The sequence below is a fragment of the Hyperolius riggenbachi genome, chromosome 6 (genome assembly GCF_040937935.1).
Source record: "Hyperolius riggenbachi isolate aHypRig1 chromosome 6, aHypRig1.pri, whole genome shotgun sequence".
NCBI lineage: Eukaryota > Metazoa > Chordata > Amphibia > Anura > Hyperoliidae > Hyperolius > Hyperolius riggenbachi.
Window position 1 is genome coordinate 150,583,537 of NC_090651.1, and position 15,966 is coordinate 150,599,502.

Below are 15,966 nucleotides of genomic sequence, written 5' to 3' on the forward strand. Positions count from 1 at the left end.
AATTGGGCTAAAATTACAGAGTTGCGGTAGGTAATGCAGTATTTCCGCAGAAATCCGATTACCATTTTCCATTTCCGATTGGAAATGTGTAAATTTCTACGGAATCTGAATAAGCATCCCTAATCCTAACCACACTACTGAAACTGCCATCAGTAAAGGGACCGACGGCGCCCAGAGCCAACAGCAGACATGGAAAGGTAATGTACAATGCACTGGGTGGGGGGCACATTTAGCATTGGGGGGACAGTGTCAGGTCGGCGAGGTGGGGGATGCGGCATCCCAATGCTGATCCCAGATCAATTTCAGCATGAAATTCAATGGGAATTGGCCTGTGGTGTATGTGCAGCCATCAGATCTCTCTCTAAACAGATTCGATCAGAGAGAGATTTGTCTTTTGGTCAAATCTGCTCATCATCACTGGATGTATGGCTACCTTAAGAATTGTTTTCCCTAAGATTTTCCCAGGTAGGTAATTTACCGAACAACTGCATGACAATTCACCAAGATTTTACCTCATGTGGTATTTCGTTTAGTATTTTAAGGTATCAGGTAGTATTACATTTTGTTTTTTTTATGGATTAATGCAGTGCTTGGCAAATGGATTAAAGATTGCATTTTTTTATGATTCTGACAAGTAAAGTCCAAGGTGCATAAAATGAACATAACATTTGTATCAGCTCAAAACCATTAGCATCTTATTAACTATTTTTACTTACTACATATTAATATGTAGTAACAGCCTAATGCTAGGTACACACAATTTAATTTCCTGTTCATAGGACTGATAATCTGATGGGAAGTTGTATTGTGGGTACATGCCCAAACTGCTTCTGATCAATAATGTCATCGATTTTCCTATGAAAGCTTTAGAAAATCGCTCCTGTTATTGATCGGAAACAGATCGGACATCGGACGGGAAATTGAATCATGTGTACCTAGCATTAAGGCCCGTACTCACGGGCTGCAAAACTCGCCTGTCGCCAGCACACGTGAGCGTGTGGGCGACAGGCCGGCGACAGCTTCTCGCCAGGTCCCTCCGCGTACACATGCGGAAGAGGGACCAGCGGCAAGGCGGAAGCTGTCGCTGACGTTCCTCCTCCCCCCGCCGGAAGGTCTGTGAACCTCAATGGACGTTGCTGTCGCTAGTCCGCGTACTCACGCGGACTAGCGACAGTTGCGGCGGGGGGGCAGCGGCGACTGTCGCCATGCGATTGAAAGTTTCAATCGCATGGCGACATAGCGACGGGCGACAGTTCGGGGGCGCGCGGGCGTGCGACGGCCCATACTCACGGGCGACCTGTCGCCGCAACACGCGCGCGCCGCGTGTTGAGGCGACAAAAGTCCCTCGTGAGTATGGGCCACTAGTGGTTTGAAACTTCAGAAACTGCTCAGTAAAAGTAGCTGTTTTCTGCTTTACTACATGCAGTAATGCTTAATGATCTGAAGCCAATATGGACAAAAAAGAAGTTTCTAACTTTTTCCCCCTCTAAATCAACTTACACATCAATAAATCTTCAATCTCGTTGCTTAAGGGTAACATTTGATTTGGTACTCTTCAAACTTTGCATTAAGAAGTTAAAGTGGACCCAAACTCTTGCACAGTACACAATGAAACATTTCATTACACATAATAAGTGCTGTAGAAATCAATTGCAGTGTGTCCTGTGAGTTTGTTTAGCTACATTACAGTGTAATTAGCTTATCAGCAGATGTGACTCACAGCACTACTGAGCTGCCCTGGCTCAGCTCTGCCTCTGCAGAAAAGACAGAGGCTTAACTCTTTCAGTGCTTCCTGCCCAGTTCATCCTGTAAAAACTTCAGGGATTTTTTTGTATTTCTGTAAATTGTAATGAAGAAGTGTTTTTGCCCTAAAGGTTATCTTGCTGTGTCTAATCTTTTAGAGCAGAGAGGAAGTTCTGAGTTCAGGTCCACTTTAACTACTTTAGGGCCTGACGGTTCAGAGCAGTCCTTTTCCTACTTGTAAACAGTGATTTCTGTAATTGGCTAACACTAATCACAGGGTCAGGAGCCAATGAAATTCCCTCCTGACCGCCGCGCGGAGCTCTGCTGTCATAATGACAGCAGAGTTAACAGGCTGCAGAGACGATACAGCGGCGCTAATGGCAGGAGCAACACTACCGCATGGTGTGAGTGATTTAAGTCTACACCCTGGCAGGTATAACAGCTGTCAATCAGGGCATATATTTCAATCACTGCCATCTGGAACTGATTAGACATCTACTGTCATCTCCAACTAAAAAAAAGTTACAAAATCTGTTCCTTCCTGGCACAGAATGCAACTAAAATTCTAGTGCATGTTCTTATCATATCCTGACTAGGCTATTTCAACTCCCTTTTCTGTGGTCTCTTAATGTACGGCCTGGCACTTCTTCAGTCCATCCTGAATTCTGCTGCCCATTCATCTCTCTCTTCTTGCTTCTGTTTGTCCTACAAACAGAGGATACTATTGTTAGTCTATGACAGGCTCCTGAGGAAGTGAAACCTGATTCATGAAACACATTGAGTTGGATGATCTATACAGTTGTGGTGTCTATGCTATGACAATGAGTCAGTAAACATCAGTAAGATTGCCATGCATAGGTAGCACATGGCAATTTTACTGTTACTTACAGTTACTATTTAGCGTGCGTTGCCCATTAAGCGCAACTCCCATTACCTGGGTAAATTGTGTTCATAGGGTAACACATGCTGTGCTACTTGCGCAGTCTGCTGCACAAAATGTCAGGGCTATATTAATACACAAAAACAATAATACTTAACCACTTTACCCCCGACGGTACGAATTTCTCTGTCCCTTTTTCCATCCTTTCACCCCCAGGGACGGAGAAATCCGTACCTTCCGCTCTACCGCCGCTTGTGCACGCCGCCACCCGCTCGCCCGGAGATCAATGAACGAGAAAATCCATTCCCGTTCGTTGATCTAAGCCCCCGCAATGATCCGCTGCTTCTATTAGAAACAGCGCGATCATTGTGATTCTCCCAGCCTCTTACTGCTTCCTGTAAGCGTCCTTCCGGACGCTTACAGGTCGCATGTAAACAGACTCACCCAAATAGTAAACTACACCCTAAAGCATTTTACACATACAATTACATTGGATTACACAATAAATTAACTCATTACCTCCCTCACTCCCCAATTTTTTTTTTTTGTAATTTAAAAAAAAAAAAAATACAATAAAAAAAAAACATAAACAGTTACCTTAGGGACTGAACTTTTTAAATATTTATGTCAAGAGGGTATAGCACTGTTACTTTATAAACTATGGGCTTGTAATTAGGGATGGACGCAAAACTGAAAAAAATGCACCTTTATTTCCAAATAAAATATTGGCGCCAAACATTGTGATAGGGACATAATTTTAACGGTTTTATAACTGGGACAAATGGGCAAATACATTTCATGGGTTTTAATTACAGTAGCATGCATTATGTAAAAACTATAATGGCCGAAAACTGAAAAATAATATTTTTTCCCCGCATTTTTTCCTATTTTCCCATTAAAATACATTTAGAATAAAATAATTCTTGTCATAATGTCCCACCTAAAGAAAGCCTAATTGGTGGCGAAAAAAACAAGATATAGTTCATTTCATTGCGATAAGTAATAATTAAGTTATAGACGAATGAATGGATGGAGCGCTGAAAGGTGAAAATTGCTCTGGTGTTCAAGGGGTAAAATCCCTCAGTGGTGAAGTGGTTAAAAGCAGGTAAAACAGAATGTAAAATTTACTTGGAGTATTGTCCACCATGCTGGGAGCTTAAAAGGGCATTTTACTGATAAGGTGTAAAATCATCTCCAGTGAAATAACTCAGGAGTAAAGGTATTTGAATAATGGTACTTTCACACGTTGTAATGGAGACTGTTTTGCATACTGTAACATTTTGCAAATCAAAGTCTATGAACAGTTCATAATGCATCATTTGCAGTGTGATGCAACCAGTTATGTTGTTGCAACGTAGAACATGCAAAATTGCAAGCGTTGATGCACACAAAGTTTGTCAATCTAGGTGGACATTGGTCAGTTGCTTCTTTGCGTTACATGGCATGCTACTACAAATGCTGTTTCTGGTTGCGCTGTGAGCACGTTATAATGCGACACAATGCAATGTCCTAGTATGAAACTAGCTTAAAGGAAACATTAGGCAAAACAGAGAAAATGAGATCTTCTTACCCGGGGCTTCCTCCAGCCCCTGGCAGCCGATATGTCCCTTGCTGCTGCTCCGTTGTCCCGAGGTCCCCTTCGTTGGAGATTCTGGCCTCGCCATGACAGCATCTTCTGCGTTTGCGCGAGAGCTGCTCGTGGTCACGCTGACGTGGTTTGGATTGTACTGCACAGGCGTAGAGTTCTGGTTCTAGTTCAGCATGAGCTTGCGGGGTACTCTGTAACTCTGGGTGTTTCAAGTCCTACCCCATTGAGCCACATTAATCCATGCCATGCACTGATGAGGATCAACTATTCCGAAACAGGCTGTATACATGTTGGATTAGGGTGGCTCTGTAATATTAATAAGCTGACACATCATTGCATTCCAGAGGTTCTGGAGGTGTGGTTAGCTTTCAGGGACATCAAAGAGATGATTTGCATATTCAGCAGTGATGCACTGGGATACATCTCAATGCTCAGTCCAACCTGAATAATTGTAGATACCTTCTGTTTTAAGAATGCACACTTCAGTTTTTCATATTATCTTAGTAAGAGGGCTTTTCGGTCTCTTTTAGGCCCCATTCACACTTGCGTTCTGTCACGCAAACGGACCGGATCCGCATCGGAGCCGGACCTGATACGCATGGGAGCCGTACGGCACCTATCCGCATGCGATGCGGATCCGGTCCATTTGCATGCGTATTTCTTGCGGTGTGAACGCGGCTGCCATGCGGATCCGGGGGAAAAAAAATAACAAAAGTACCTAAACTTGTTGGGGTCTGCAGAAGGTGCACCTGGTGCACCTGTAGAATCAGGTCCTCCGCTGTAGGCCTCACCTCCACCTCGGACATACACTGCCAAACAGCTCCAGCACGTAAGTCACTGCTGCTCCACTGCTGCCCGTGTGTCCCCATCCGAAATGGTCGCTAGAATCCGCATAGGAATGGGGTAGAACGTCAGGTGTTTGCATCCTGTGTGTTCTGTGCTTTCCGTTCCCCATAGGTTTCCACATCCGCATGGTGCAGTCAGGATCCGTTTCCGTTCCGGGTGCGTGGGCCGGATGAGCCGGACCCAAAAAATAGAGCATGTTGGAAAAGCCTCCGGAGTCCGGATCCGATCCGGCTCCGGAGTGTACGGAACGTAAGCGTGTGAATGTCCGCGGAACGTACATTCCGTTTGTACAGTATAAGGTCCGGATCCGATCAGGCGGATCCGGACAGGGAACGCTAATGTGAACCAGGCCTTAGCCCCTTACAGACGTCTGGGAGTTCTGGTTCACTATGATTACTGGGTAATCTGTAACTTTATTTTTTTTTATATCTATCTATCTATCTAGTCACATGACGCGCTGTGTAGTCACAGCGGCAGAAGAGAAAGCTTCTAGCGCCGGCTACTACTGAAAGTTATATATGTATTTGCTGAGTGATAACGGATCCGATCAATCATTGATCACATCCGTTTTCACTATGTGAACCAGGCTATGGACTGAGCCATCTGGAAGCGGAGATCGGATCCGCTCACCGGATCCTTTTGGCTCAGAACGCTAATGTGAACCGGGCCTTATTCTGTAATATTAATAAGCTGACACATCATTGCATTCCAGCGGATCTGGAGCTGTGGCTGGTTCACAGGGACAACAATGGATAACGCATAAAAGGAGAAGAGAGAACCGGGCACCAGCAATTTGCAGGTCATCCAATTTATTTCATCCCATCCACAGACAAACACATGACATCAGATAGCAGGTCTAACAGCCGTTTCGCAAGCTAGAATGCTTGCTTAATCAGAGAAGGTCTCTGAGGAAGCAAGCATTCTAGCTTGCGAAACGGCTGTTATGCCGGGGCTACACGGTACGTTTCTGTACCATGTATCGAGCAGCTGATCCGGCCAGCTGATAATATTCAGCTTGTCCGATCACGCTGCTCGACCCCCGCCCGCTCGATCCCCGTCGGCGGACAATGGCAGGGAATCGAGCAGCTGATAAGGAGCGTCGGCGGGGACGAGCGGTAATCGATCCACGCTAATCGGCCGCCGGATCGACCCGTGTATTCCCAGCATTAGACCGGCTATCTGATGTCATGTGTTTGTCTGTGGATGGGATGAAATAAATTGGATGACCTGCAAATTACTGGTGCCCAGTTCTCTCTTCTCCTTTTATGTGCTGGACATTCTTATGTACTGGAGGCACAGTAAGTGGCTACCAATAACCCCCTCCAAGCGTCTGACCACTGCAGCATTTGGTGCCGTTTATTTCCCACTGCTCTTCTGGATACATATACAACAATGGATAATTTGTATATATTCAGCAGTGATGCACTGGGAGACATCTTGGAGCTCACTCCAACCTGGATTATCGCAAATACTTTCTGTTTTAGGAAAGCAAACCTTTGTTTTGGGTAAGGTATGCAAACACTTAGGTTACACAGCAATGAATCATGAAAATAACGTAAACATTTGAAGATGCAGAATGTGTGTTGCTTTATGCTTATGTTAGCCAACGCTCATAGTGTAGACTTAACCTGCAGCTTGTGTCTCATGTAAACTATATGACATGACTGGGACTTAGCATGTATCACACTTTGATCTGTGTAAGCACTTCAGCAATCGCCATGGAGAGAACATATTATATCTAATCACTTTTCTACATGATATCTCTTGGAAAATTGCAGAAGTTTGGAGCTCTGGTGAGTTTTTATTCCCCTCTGTGCAAATAAGCAGACTTTACACAATGCAACATCGCAGTTTAATTAAAAATTAACCTTATCACAATGTAACTGCTGGAGTCAAGAGGTTGTGCAAACAGATATTTTATTTCCAGCAGCATTCCAGAGAAAGACAGAGAGACTAACCTCTGCTTATTCTAGTAGAATGATCTTCCCCTCAGCCCTGTATCTGCCCAGACTCAAAATCCATTCTCCGGGTATTTACATAGCAGAGCCATAAACAGCAATCAGAGGTGTTACCGAGACTGATAAATTCTTTATAAGTCTATATAAAGTATTGATCTGTGACAAAATGTCTCATGGACTGGATAGAAAATGTTATTTTTATATGATGACAGGAAGTTGGTGTCCTGCCTTCGCACAGCCAAAATAAAATGGCTAATCTAATCTCATTTTAGGTTTGCATTTTTGTTGATCATGTTAAAGCTCATATTGTTCACATCCTTATGATTCTGATTAGAGTCCCAAATTCAGCTGATAATTGTGGTCATTGGACAGCACTACATTAGCCATTTATCTACCGCACTGCACTGATTAGGAATTGATGTCACCCTACCCTATTGTCTTCCCTGCTTATATTATACATCTCTCAGGGCTTATCTGAAAGGATTTCATTCCCCCATGAATTGCACTTTGACCAACCTATGTATTATAACTACTTTATTTCTGCACTGTGATCAATTATTATGGGCTATAAATAAGCATGTTGTTAAAACATAATAATAGCATATAAATCATAAAGTAATAGCTAAATATGGATACACATAATAATAAAAAAATGCAAAGTATTGACACTACATTTCAAATAGACAATGTAGAAAGAATTAAACTGCATAGTAAAATACGCGATGTTACAACTATGGGGGCATATGTTTATGGTAATTTACAAAAAATTTAAGAAACTCCAATTAGGTTAATAAAAAAAAACAAGAGAATTTTTTATGGAGATTTGTTTGCCACATACCTGAGGGTTAAATCTTGATATTTTACAGGCAGGAAACTTTCAGCCCAGTCCTCAATGCTGTACTGAAAGAATTATAAATTTTTGTCTACAGCAAACAAAGATGCCCACCAGAAAGGTGACTTTTGCTGAAATACTGAGTTTTATGGACTTATTCGAACACTGAAGAAAAAAAAGTATGGCCTTTCCCCCCCTTTTTGTTTCTCCCCCAAGAAAGATGGATAGAGACCAAGAAGAAGAGAGAGCGATAAATATAGGATGTAGGGGAGAAAAGGGCAAGGAGTACAGGAAGAGTGAGAGAGGGAGAGAGTGAAGGTATTCATTCTTTTTTTAAACTTTATGTTTATATTTTTTATACTTTCTTCATACTTTTTGTTGTCTCGGTGTTTGCATAAGTCCATAAAACTCTCAGTGACACATTAAAAGCCATCTTTATGATATGTGTCAGCGTTTGCCTTAGACAAAATGTCACTCGGAATTCTTCTTGTATAGTAAAGAGGGCTGGGCTGTCAGTTTATCGCCTGTAAAATATCAGGAAGGATCCGTCAGCCATTCGGCATAAAGCCTCTATACACATTTCTCTAGGGGGTTGGAAATGAAGCTGCCAGGACATCTTTACATAACTCTAATAAATGACCTGAATGCAAAGCTCCAGCTTCAGGATCGGCTATTCCACTATGAAACAAAATTGAGTTTGCATTGTTTCTGTGATTGCATGTTATTTTTACACTGTTGTGTGTATCGAAATTCAGCTGTTACTTGTGGATTTGTATGGTTTTGTTATGTTCTAACGAAATGCCGATTTATAGCCTATAAAAAATGACCACAATGCCGAAATAAAGCAGTTTAGAAGACACTGATTGGTCAATCCTAAAGCAAAGTGCAACTCAGAGAATTTACAAACGAAATCATTTAGATAAACCCTGAGAGATGGATTATATAAGCAGGGAAGACAATGGGGTAGGGTGACATAAATTCCTAAACAATGTATTGTGGAAGATTCTGCTGATAAATGGCTAATGTAGCGCTATTCAATGACTTTGGTTATCAGCTAAATTTGGCATTCCGATCTGAATCATAAGGAAGGGAACAAAAGCTTTATACTTTCTACAAAAATACATAACGAAAATCAGAACTTGATTGGACCTGGAATTTTATTTCAGAACAATTACTGCCTATCACCTTATCAATGGAATATACCGCTATACAGTCCAAAGAGGCAACATTTTTCACCGATCAATACTTTATTTAGACTTATAAAGAATTTATTGGTCTCAGTAATTCTTTTGATAGTTTTTTTTTACAGCTCTAATCCTGTGTGGGGTGATACAGTATTGACAGCAGATCATTTTTCTCTATCTTTCTCTAAATTTCTGCTTGAAACATAATATATCTGATCTTGCAAAATACAACATTGCAGTTCATTAACAGGTTAAACTTACCTGAGTGTGTAACTGCTGGAATCTAAAGGTTGTGCAGAGAGATTTATGGGGAATATGTAGCAGGGCTCTAGACATCTGCAGTTCAACAAGAAAACTGAAACAAAACAGCAGTTAGGTGTATTTTTTTCATGTTGGTTCACCCTCAGTAGTGTTATTCATGTACTCTACATATATTGAAGCATGCTACAAACAGATCCCTGCGTCCTGCATATACACTTTTTACACCTATTGCAGCTAGTTATAAGTGAAACTTACGGTTTATGCTTTGCCTAAAGTTTCATGATAGCAAACTGTTTTCAAAACTGTGAAATGACAATGACATCCATTGCTGTCCCCTGGGTTAGCTGGAGATGAACATTTTTGCATGTAGGGAAGTTCCTTGCAATTATACAGTTTTAAAGTGGACCTGAACTCTTGCACAGGATAAAGGAAAACATAGAGAAATACACCCTGTATGTATTTAGAGAATTTAGCCTGTGCAAATCCCCCTCATCTGCAACTAAACACAAGTTGTAATTTGATCTCTCACCTGTGTCAGCTGACTGCCACCTCAGAGAAGCTAATTTGTAAACAAAGGATGTTAATAGTACGTCTGCTTCCACGACAGCAGGAAGTAGACACAATGCAGATTTATTGCATTATTTATATCAGCTGTAACAAAGAAATGTTTTTGTTTAAAGGTTATTATGCTGTTATCTTTTAGAGCAGAGAGGATGTTCTGAGTTTAGGTCCAGAAGGTACAGGACAATAAAAAATGCACAATTAAAAATCAGGTATAACATGATAAGGAAGTGTAATCTGTCACCTTCACACAGAATCAACCAAAACAAAAACTGCCATGAGCAGTATTGGCTTGATCAACATATATAATGAATTATGAGACATCTGAGACCAGTGGGTGGCTGTATAATAATGCGGTGATGATATAGGAACATCCCAACGGCATCAGTGTATGGAACACAAAAGATGTGTCTGTAAACAATTAACGAACCACCTGGGCTCTTGTTAGTTGTAAGCGGAAATGAATGAATGTTTGAATTTGGGCCCTGAATGGAAATGACTTGCTGCGTCTGGCTTGTGGTTTGTAGTCAGCTCTTGGAGAATATGTCATACCTATAGACTGACCCTTCTGCTGCTCAGCACCTCTGCAATATGTCTGTGCAGCAGCCACACATGATTCAACTGCATGCAACCATCAGCTCTATAGATCTAACAAAAGGTTTACATATTTTGAAAATCGCAAAACGTGAAACAGCGACCGATAAATTACACTTTTTTTTTAAATTAAATCTGATCATTTGTTTTCAAATGGGAGAGCTCTTCAAAATCTAAACTAATTAAATCAAATAGATCATTTTACAACAGGTTTTGAACTTACAACACAAGCAGTTTGACTGATCGATTCCCTATAAGATTTCAGATGAAATCTTGAGGCAGTAGAAACGATCACTATTACCAGATCGTTCTCAATCGAACAATCGCTATGCTGGCCATTATTGACCTGTATATGACCTCATTCCTGGTGGACAGTGATCAGAGATACAGGAGAGAGATGGAGTCCAGGCGATCTGTGTGATCGGGTGTGTGTGGCTGAGGTGTAGCTCCCATGCACGGGGCTGCTGGTGGGGTGCCAGCACAGACTGGAGCACGAAGTTCATCACTCCACTCTTCAGAGTGGGACAGACACAAGAGCAGAAGCAGAGAGGAGGGGAGGCGTTATTGGGAGCCCTGTGGTTGGAGGAGATAGCGGTGGAGGAGATCCAGCCCCCGGCGCTTCACACTGACAGAAGAGATCAGAGCAGACACAGCACAGATTGGCAGGCTGGATCACACACACACAGCTTGGGAGGGGAGCCAGGAGCTGCGGGCTGCTCATTCTTCTTCGCTTCCTGCACACTTGTAAGGTGACAGCTCTGTCAGTGCTGCTGACCTGCCCCAGACACCCATCACTACACAAGTACTCCATGACAGCTCCTCTTCTCACACTGCAAACTTTGTGCAGAGTAACACCCGATGCCACCCTTCCCAAGTCACTAGTGCAGCAGCACATGGTACCCCGGGAGGCAGCACTTCTCAGTCCCACCCCATAGAGTTTAGAGTGCTTCTATATCCCCTGCACCACCTCTGTGCTCCAGCGTACTTTAATCCAGCCACAGTGCTGGGCAGTGACCCAGCGTCCCAAGATACGGTGCTGGGCAGTGCCCCTGCGTCCCCGACCCACGGTGCTGGGCAGTTCCTCCGGTCGCCCTGTGTGCCCTGTCACCGTGCCCCTGCCCGAGCGATGCTGCCTAAGGTGGAGTCTGAAGCTTTGGGACTGTCCCGATCGCACGGGGAGCACGGCCAGATGCCGGAGAACATGCAAGGTAAGCGGCCGCTCTGCACAGGGCTCTGCGTGTTTGCTTCGTATAACAGTTTCAGGCGTGCGGTCACACGGAGAGCAGCGCGATGACACGGCGTGCTGGAGGCGGGCTGCAGCTGCTCGCTGCCCGTGATGTGGGCATCCACTTGTGCACGACATCACTGTTTAGCAGTGCAGGGACAGCATTGCCATTTGCCGCCATAGGATTTATATAGACGTCAGTTTATAGTAAGGTGTTGTATCGGTGGCAGCCATGTGAACTTTCATTATACAGTTTTTTGAACTCATCGTGTAACCATGTGTCCGCTTGAAATCTCAGCGATCAGATCTCTGGTCCACGAACTACACCCATAATCTTTCTTAATAATTAGCAATTGGAATGGATTGGAAAAAGAAACCAATTCGGGAATATCGCTGATCAAAGTACGCGTGGCTAGGAATAGCCCAGTTATGAATCACAGATTCGCTTTTAATTTGTTTTTTATAAAGTTCATGCTTAAAAAAAGTGGAGGAACGCTGCAGAACTCAGGTCATATAACATGTATAATACAATATTGTGTCAATATCCCCTTTCCTACTTCCTGCACATGACAATGTGACAATTTGTATACAGGATATCCCAGTATAGGATTGTGACAGTGTATTAGGGGAGATGATCACACAGGGGTCATTATACTGCCGTCCAGTAGTGCACATGGTACAGACATTGACAGCTACACAGAACCTTACTGATCACAGTAGTGTAGGGAGTACATGTGAAATAGACATAAAAGTAAAAAAAATGCATATACAAAATCTAAATCATGTTTATCTATATGCCAACGGGATTCCCTGTAAGATACACTTGAAAGAAGATTATAAACTAGTACATTCAGTTCATTTTAACACTGAGCTTTGTATGAGATCAAATAATGAATGCACTGAGCATCATAAACATAAAAAATGTAAAAATTAAAAACAACACTCCTAAGTTTGAGTACAAGTCACTGCTTTTTTCTTTACTCTTTAGGTTTTATAATGTACAGCATATTTCTAATACATTTCAACAGCAGACCATTAAATATTACTGTTAAAAATTACTTGAAATGCCAAATTACAAAATATAATCATTTTTATGAATCAGTGTAAGCTCTGCTTATTTTACTCAGAGAAGAGGGAATTAGAAAATATTTTTTTACTAGGTAAATTCTGGATATTGGCTTAACACTATAGTACTTTCTGTTGGCAGCTTCAAGTCCAGAATGTTTTGAAGAAATGTAATTTTAGTTAGGGCTGGTTGTGTAATTTCCAAGGAAATGTTTGATCGGAGCTCACTAGCTGAGAGTTTGGAAAATCAAACCTGAAAACTGAGGAGTGCTAGGAAGAAATTAAAAGTGCAAAGTTTGTGGATAAAACACATTAGAACTTGCATTTATACTTAATTGACTCTGACATATTTTAGTAGTGCAGCATAGTCAATACAGAACTTCCATACTTACAAGCTACTTTGGAAATGAAGCCTTGCTATTTTTTCTTCATTTTCAGTTCTATTTGCAATTTATTTTTATATGTTAAATATTTCTCATTTAAGGTCATAATGGCACAACTGTCATCAGGGCAGTTATAGTTCTATACAGCCGACTACACCATTGCTATGAAAAGATCTGTAACGCCATGTGTACCTACGATATTGACATAAATTACACCTTTACTTCCATTTTCAAAATCATTTTATTTGTAGCTGCACAGGGTTTAGAATAATTTTGATCCCAATAGATTTTTGAAGAGAAACGAAAAAAGTATTTAAATACTTACGTGCAAAGCTAACGTAACAAGCGCACATGCTGTAAAAATTATTAGCAATATTCCATGAGATCCATAGGATTTCTGACTTCTGTTTCATTAACAGGAATATTTTTACAGAGTTACCGTTAGTTAAAACTGTACTGAGTACTTCTAGTGAAGACTGTGTGGCATTCAGAATAGGGGACCTTCATTTTACAATGCTTTTATGAATCATGGGTTGCCTACATGGATTTTTATGCCATATTTTAAGCGTGATTTTGTAAGCAATTGAAATGTCCTGCTTACAGAAATAGATTATGTTGCTGATTTATTATACAATCACAATGTAACAGACTTTTTTTTAGCATCTGAGGAGAGATTAGAAAAATATGTCAATATTATTTGCTTGATACTAGCTGGAATTAAAATAAAGGGGCATAAATATAAAGGGAATATTTTTCCTAAGGAGTTGAGTAACCTGTAGCCTATGCTCACCACAAGCACCTCATTAAGATCAAAGGAAATTGATGTTTTTCCAAAATTTGTGCATTTTTCAAAACCCAAGTGGATAGCTAGGTAAATGGAAGTGGCGGTAAAAAATAATTATTTTAGGTCATACCCCACATTTTTTTTGTTGAATTGCACTATAAAGGTAGTTCAGTATTTCTATATATTTTAGAGAATGGAAATACTTTTATTCTTTTGTAAATCATATAAATAGACGCTACAGCGTTAGAGAGGACGATGTTTTTACCTGCACCGGTTGGGGTAACCTTAGTGTTTACCTGTAACATGCAAGACTCACAGATGATTCATAGCACTTCACTGATCACCAATCAACTTGTTCCCCAATAGATAAGTTTATATATCTGCCAAGACTGTCTCTGTCTGCTTGATTGATGTTCTTGTTACAAATTCATTTGTAACACAAAGTAATATGTACACAAATAAAGCACACCTAATCATAATGGTTTCTCTTTGCAAACAGACAATAAGGTAAAACGCTGAGCCCATTGGAATATATAAAAATGGTCTCTACAGCTTATTCATGAAAACAGAGGGTTAGCTAATGCTGCAACAAGTTAGTGTCATGCACGTGAGATTGTTTGTATATTCATACATATAAGTAGCATATGAACACAGTGATGTAATGTGTGTGCATGTGTCTGTACGTATTTTGTGTACATATCTGCACTTCAGTGACAACAATGTTAGCCAAATTCCCAAACAAAATCTGGGTTTATAATGATTATTAGTATACTTACAGCTTTAATTAGGCAGTAATATTTTAATGCTAATTGTATGCCTGGGACACACCATGCAATTTACTGTCAGATTTTGTGTCGAGTAATCATTTCCAACAGGTCCGATCTGATTTCCGATCATTTTTTGGATCGATTTTGTACAGAAGTGATTGGAAAATTGATCAGAAAAAAACGATTGGAAATCAGATCTGACCAAAAACCCTCAGGGTCTTCGCTGCACATGATTGGATGTCTGAAGAGAACACAGAGCGAGTTCACTGCTCTTCACTGCACATTTCTTGTAGTGAAGTGATTGGAAAATTGATCAGAAAAAAACGACTGGAAATCAGATCTGACCTTTTGGAAATTATCAATTCGACCCAAAATCTGACAGGAAATTGCATGGTATGTTCCACTGGGAAATTGCATGGTGTGTACCAGGCATACGGGCTTGCCTGTACTATGTTTTGAACCTACTAGCTAATTGGATGGATAGATGGACAAATAAACTATAACTTGTGTTTTCTGAATTATTAGGGATGATTTGCTAAAGGAGACCTGCAATGAGGATCAGTAAAGTCACATGGTGAGCTCCTCAAACATCCAATCAGAAGCAGTGGAGTTAAAAAAAACCCTCAGGGTCTTCACTGCACATGATTGGATGTTTGAAGAGAACACAGAGCGAGTTCACTGCTCTTCACTGCACATCTCTTGTAGTAACTCACCCCCATTGAGCACTCACAAGTACAGAACTCCTTAAATCAAGCATAGACATCCTCTCCCTGTGTGCAAGGTGGTGCTGCACATCCTAGGCAAGTCCTGCCAGGAGGAAGGTGATGGGTCATGCTGGGTATTATGTTAGATTTCCATAAGAGCTTAAGAGCCTCAGGCCATTTAGGCTGTCACCAAATTACGGTTTGATTCACAAACTGACTTTACTGGGATGGAAATTAATGGTACTTCAAATGGAACGGTGAGGCTAAACTTCCAGATTATGTAAGTAAATGCTTTTGTGTTTTTGAAAAATGTGACCTATCTTTTAATTATAAACATATACAGAAACTAATATGTTTTTGCTTGTGAATGCTGGTTGTATTGTGCTGGATCCATTACTGGGGGCTTCGTTAGAGTTTGTATTTTACTATAGAGCATTTGGACATGTAGAAATGTGTTAATGAGGCAAATTAACAGATATTCTGCAAAATCAGTAATTGTGCAGATTTTGTTCTGCCATGCCATAATGAATGCATTATGGGTAACGACTTGTGGGATTTGTCAGCAGCAGCCAGGCCCGGGGCATTGTCCGG

The 15,966-nt window shown here is 41.2% G+C and overlaps 1 protein-coding gene across 3 annotated transcripts in view; it reads left to right on the forward strand.

Annotated features, from left to right (window-relative positions):
• Positions 1-15,966, forward strand: part of NR5A2 (nuclear receptor subfamily 5 group A member 2) — a 196,308-nt gene that overhangs the window by 41,455 nt on the left and 138,887 nt on the right. The window contains exon 1 of one of the 3 annotated variants that reach the window (XM_068240080.1): positions 11,110-11,655. The exons of the other annotated variants lie outside the window; for them this stretch is intronic. Within the exon in view, the coding sequence (XP_068096181.1) occupies positions 11,574-11,655 (82 nt within the window). The 5' untranslated portion in view covers positions 11,110-11,573. Of the gene's footprint in view, positions 1-11,109; positions 11,656-15,966 lie in introns of those variants that run through there. 3 annotated transcript variants of the gene reach the window in all.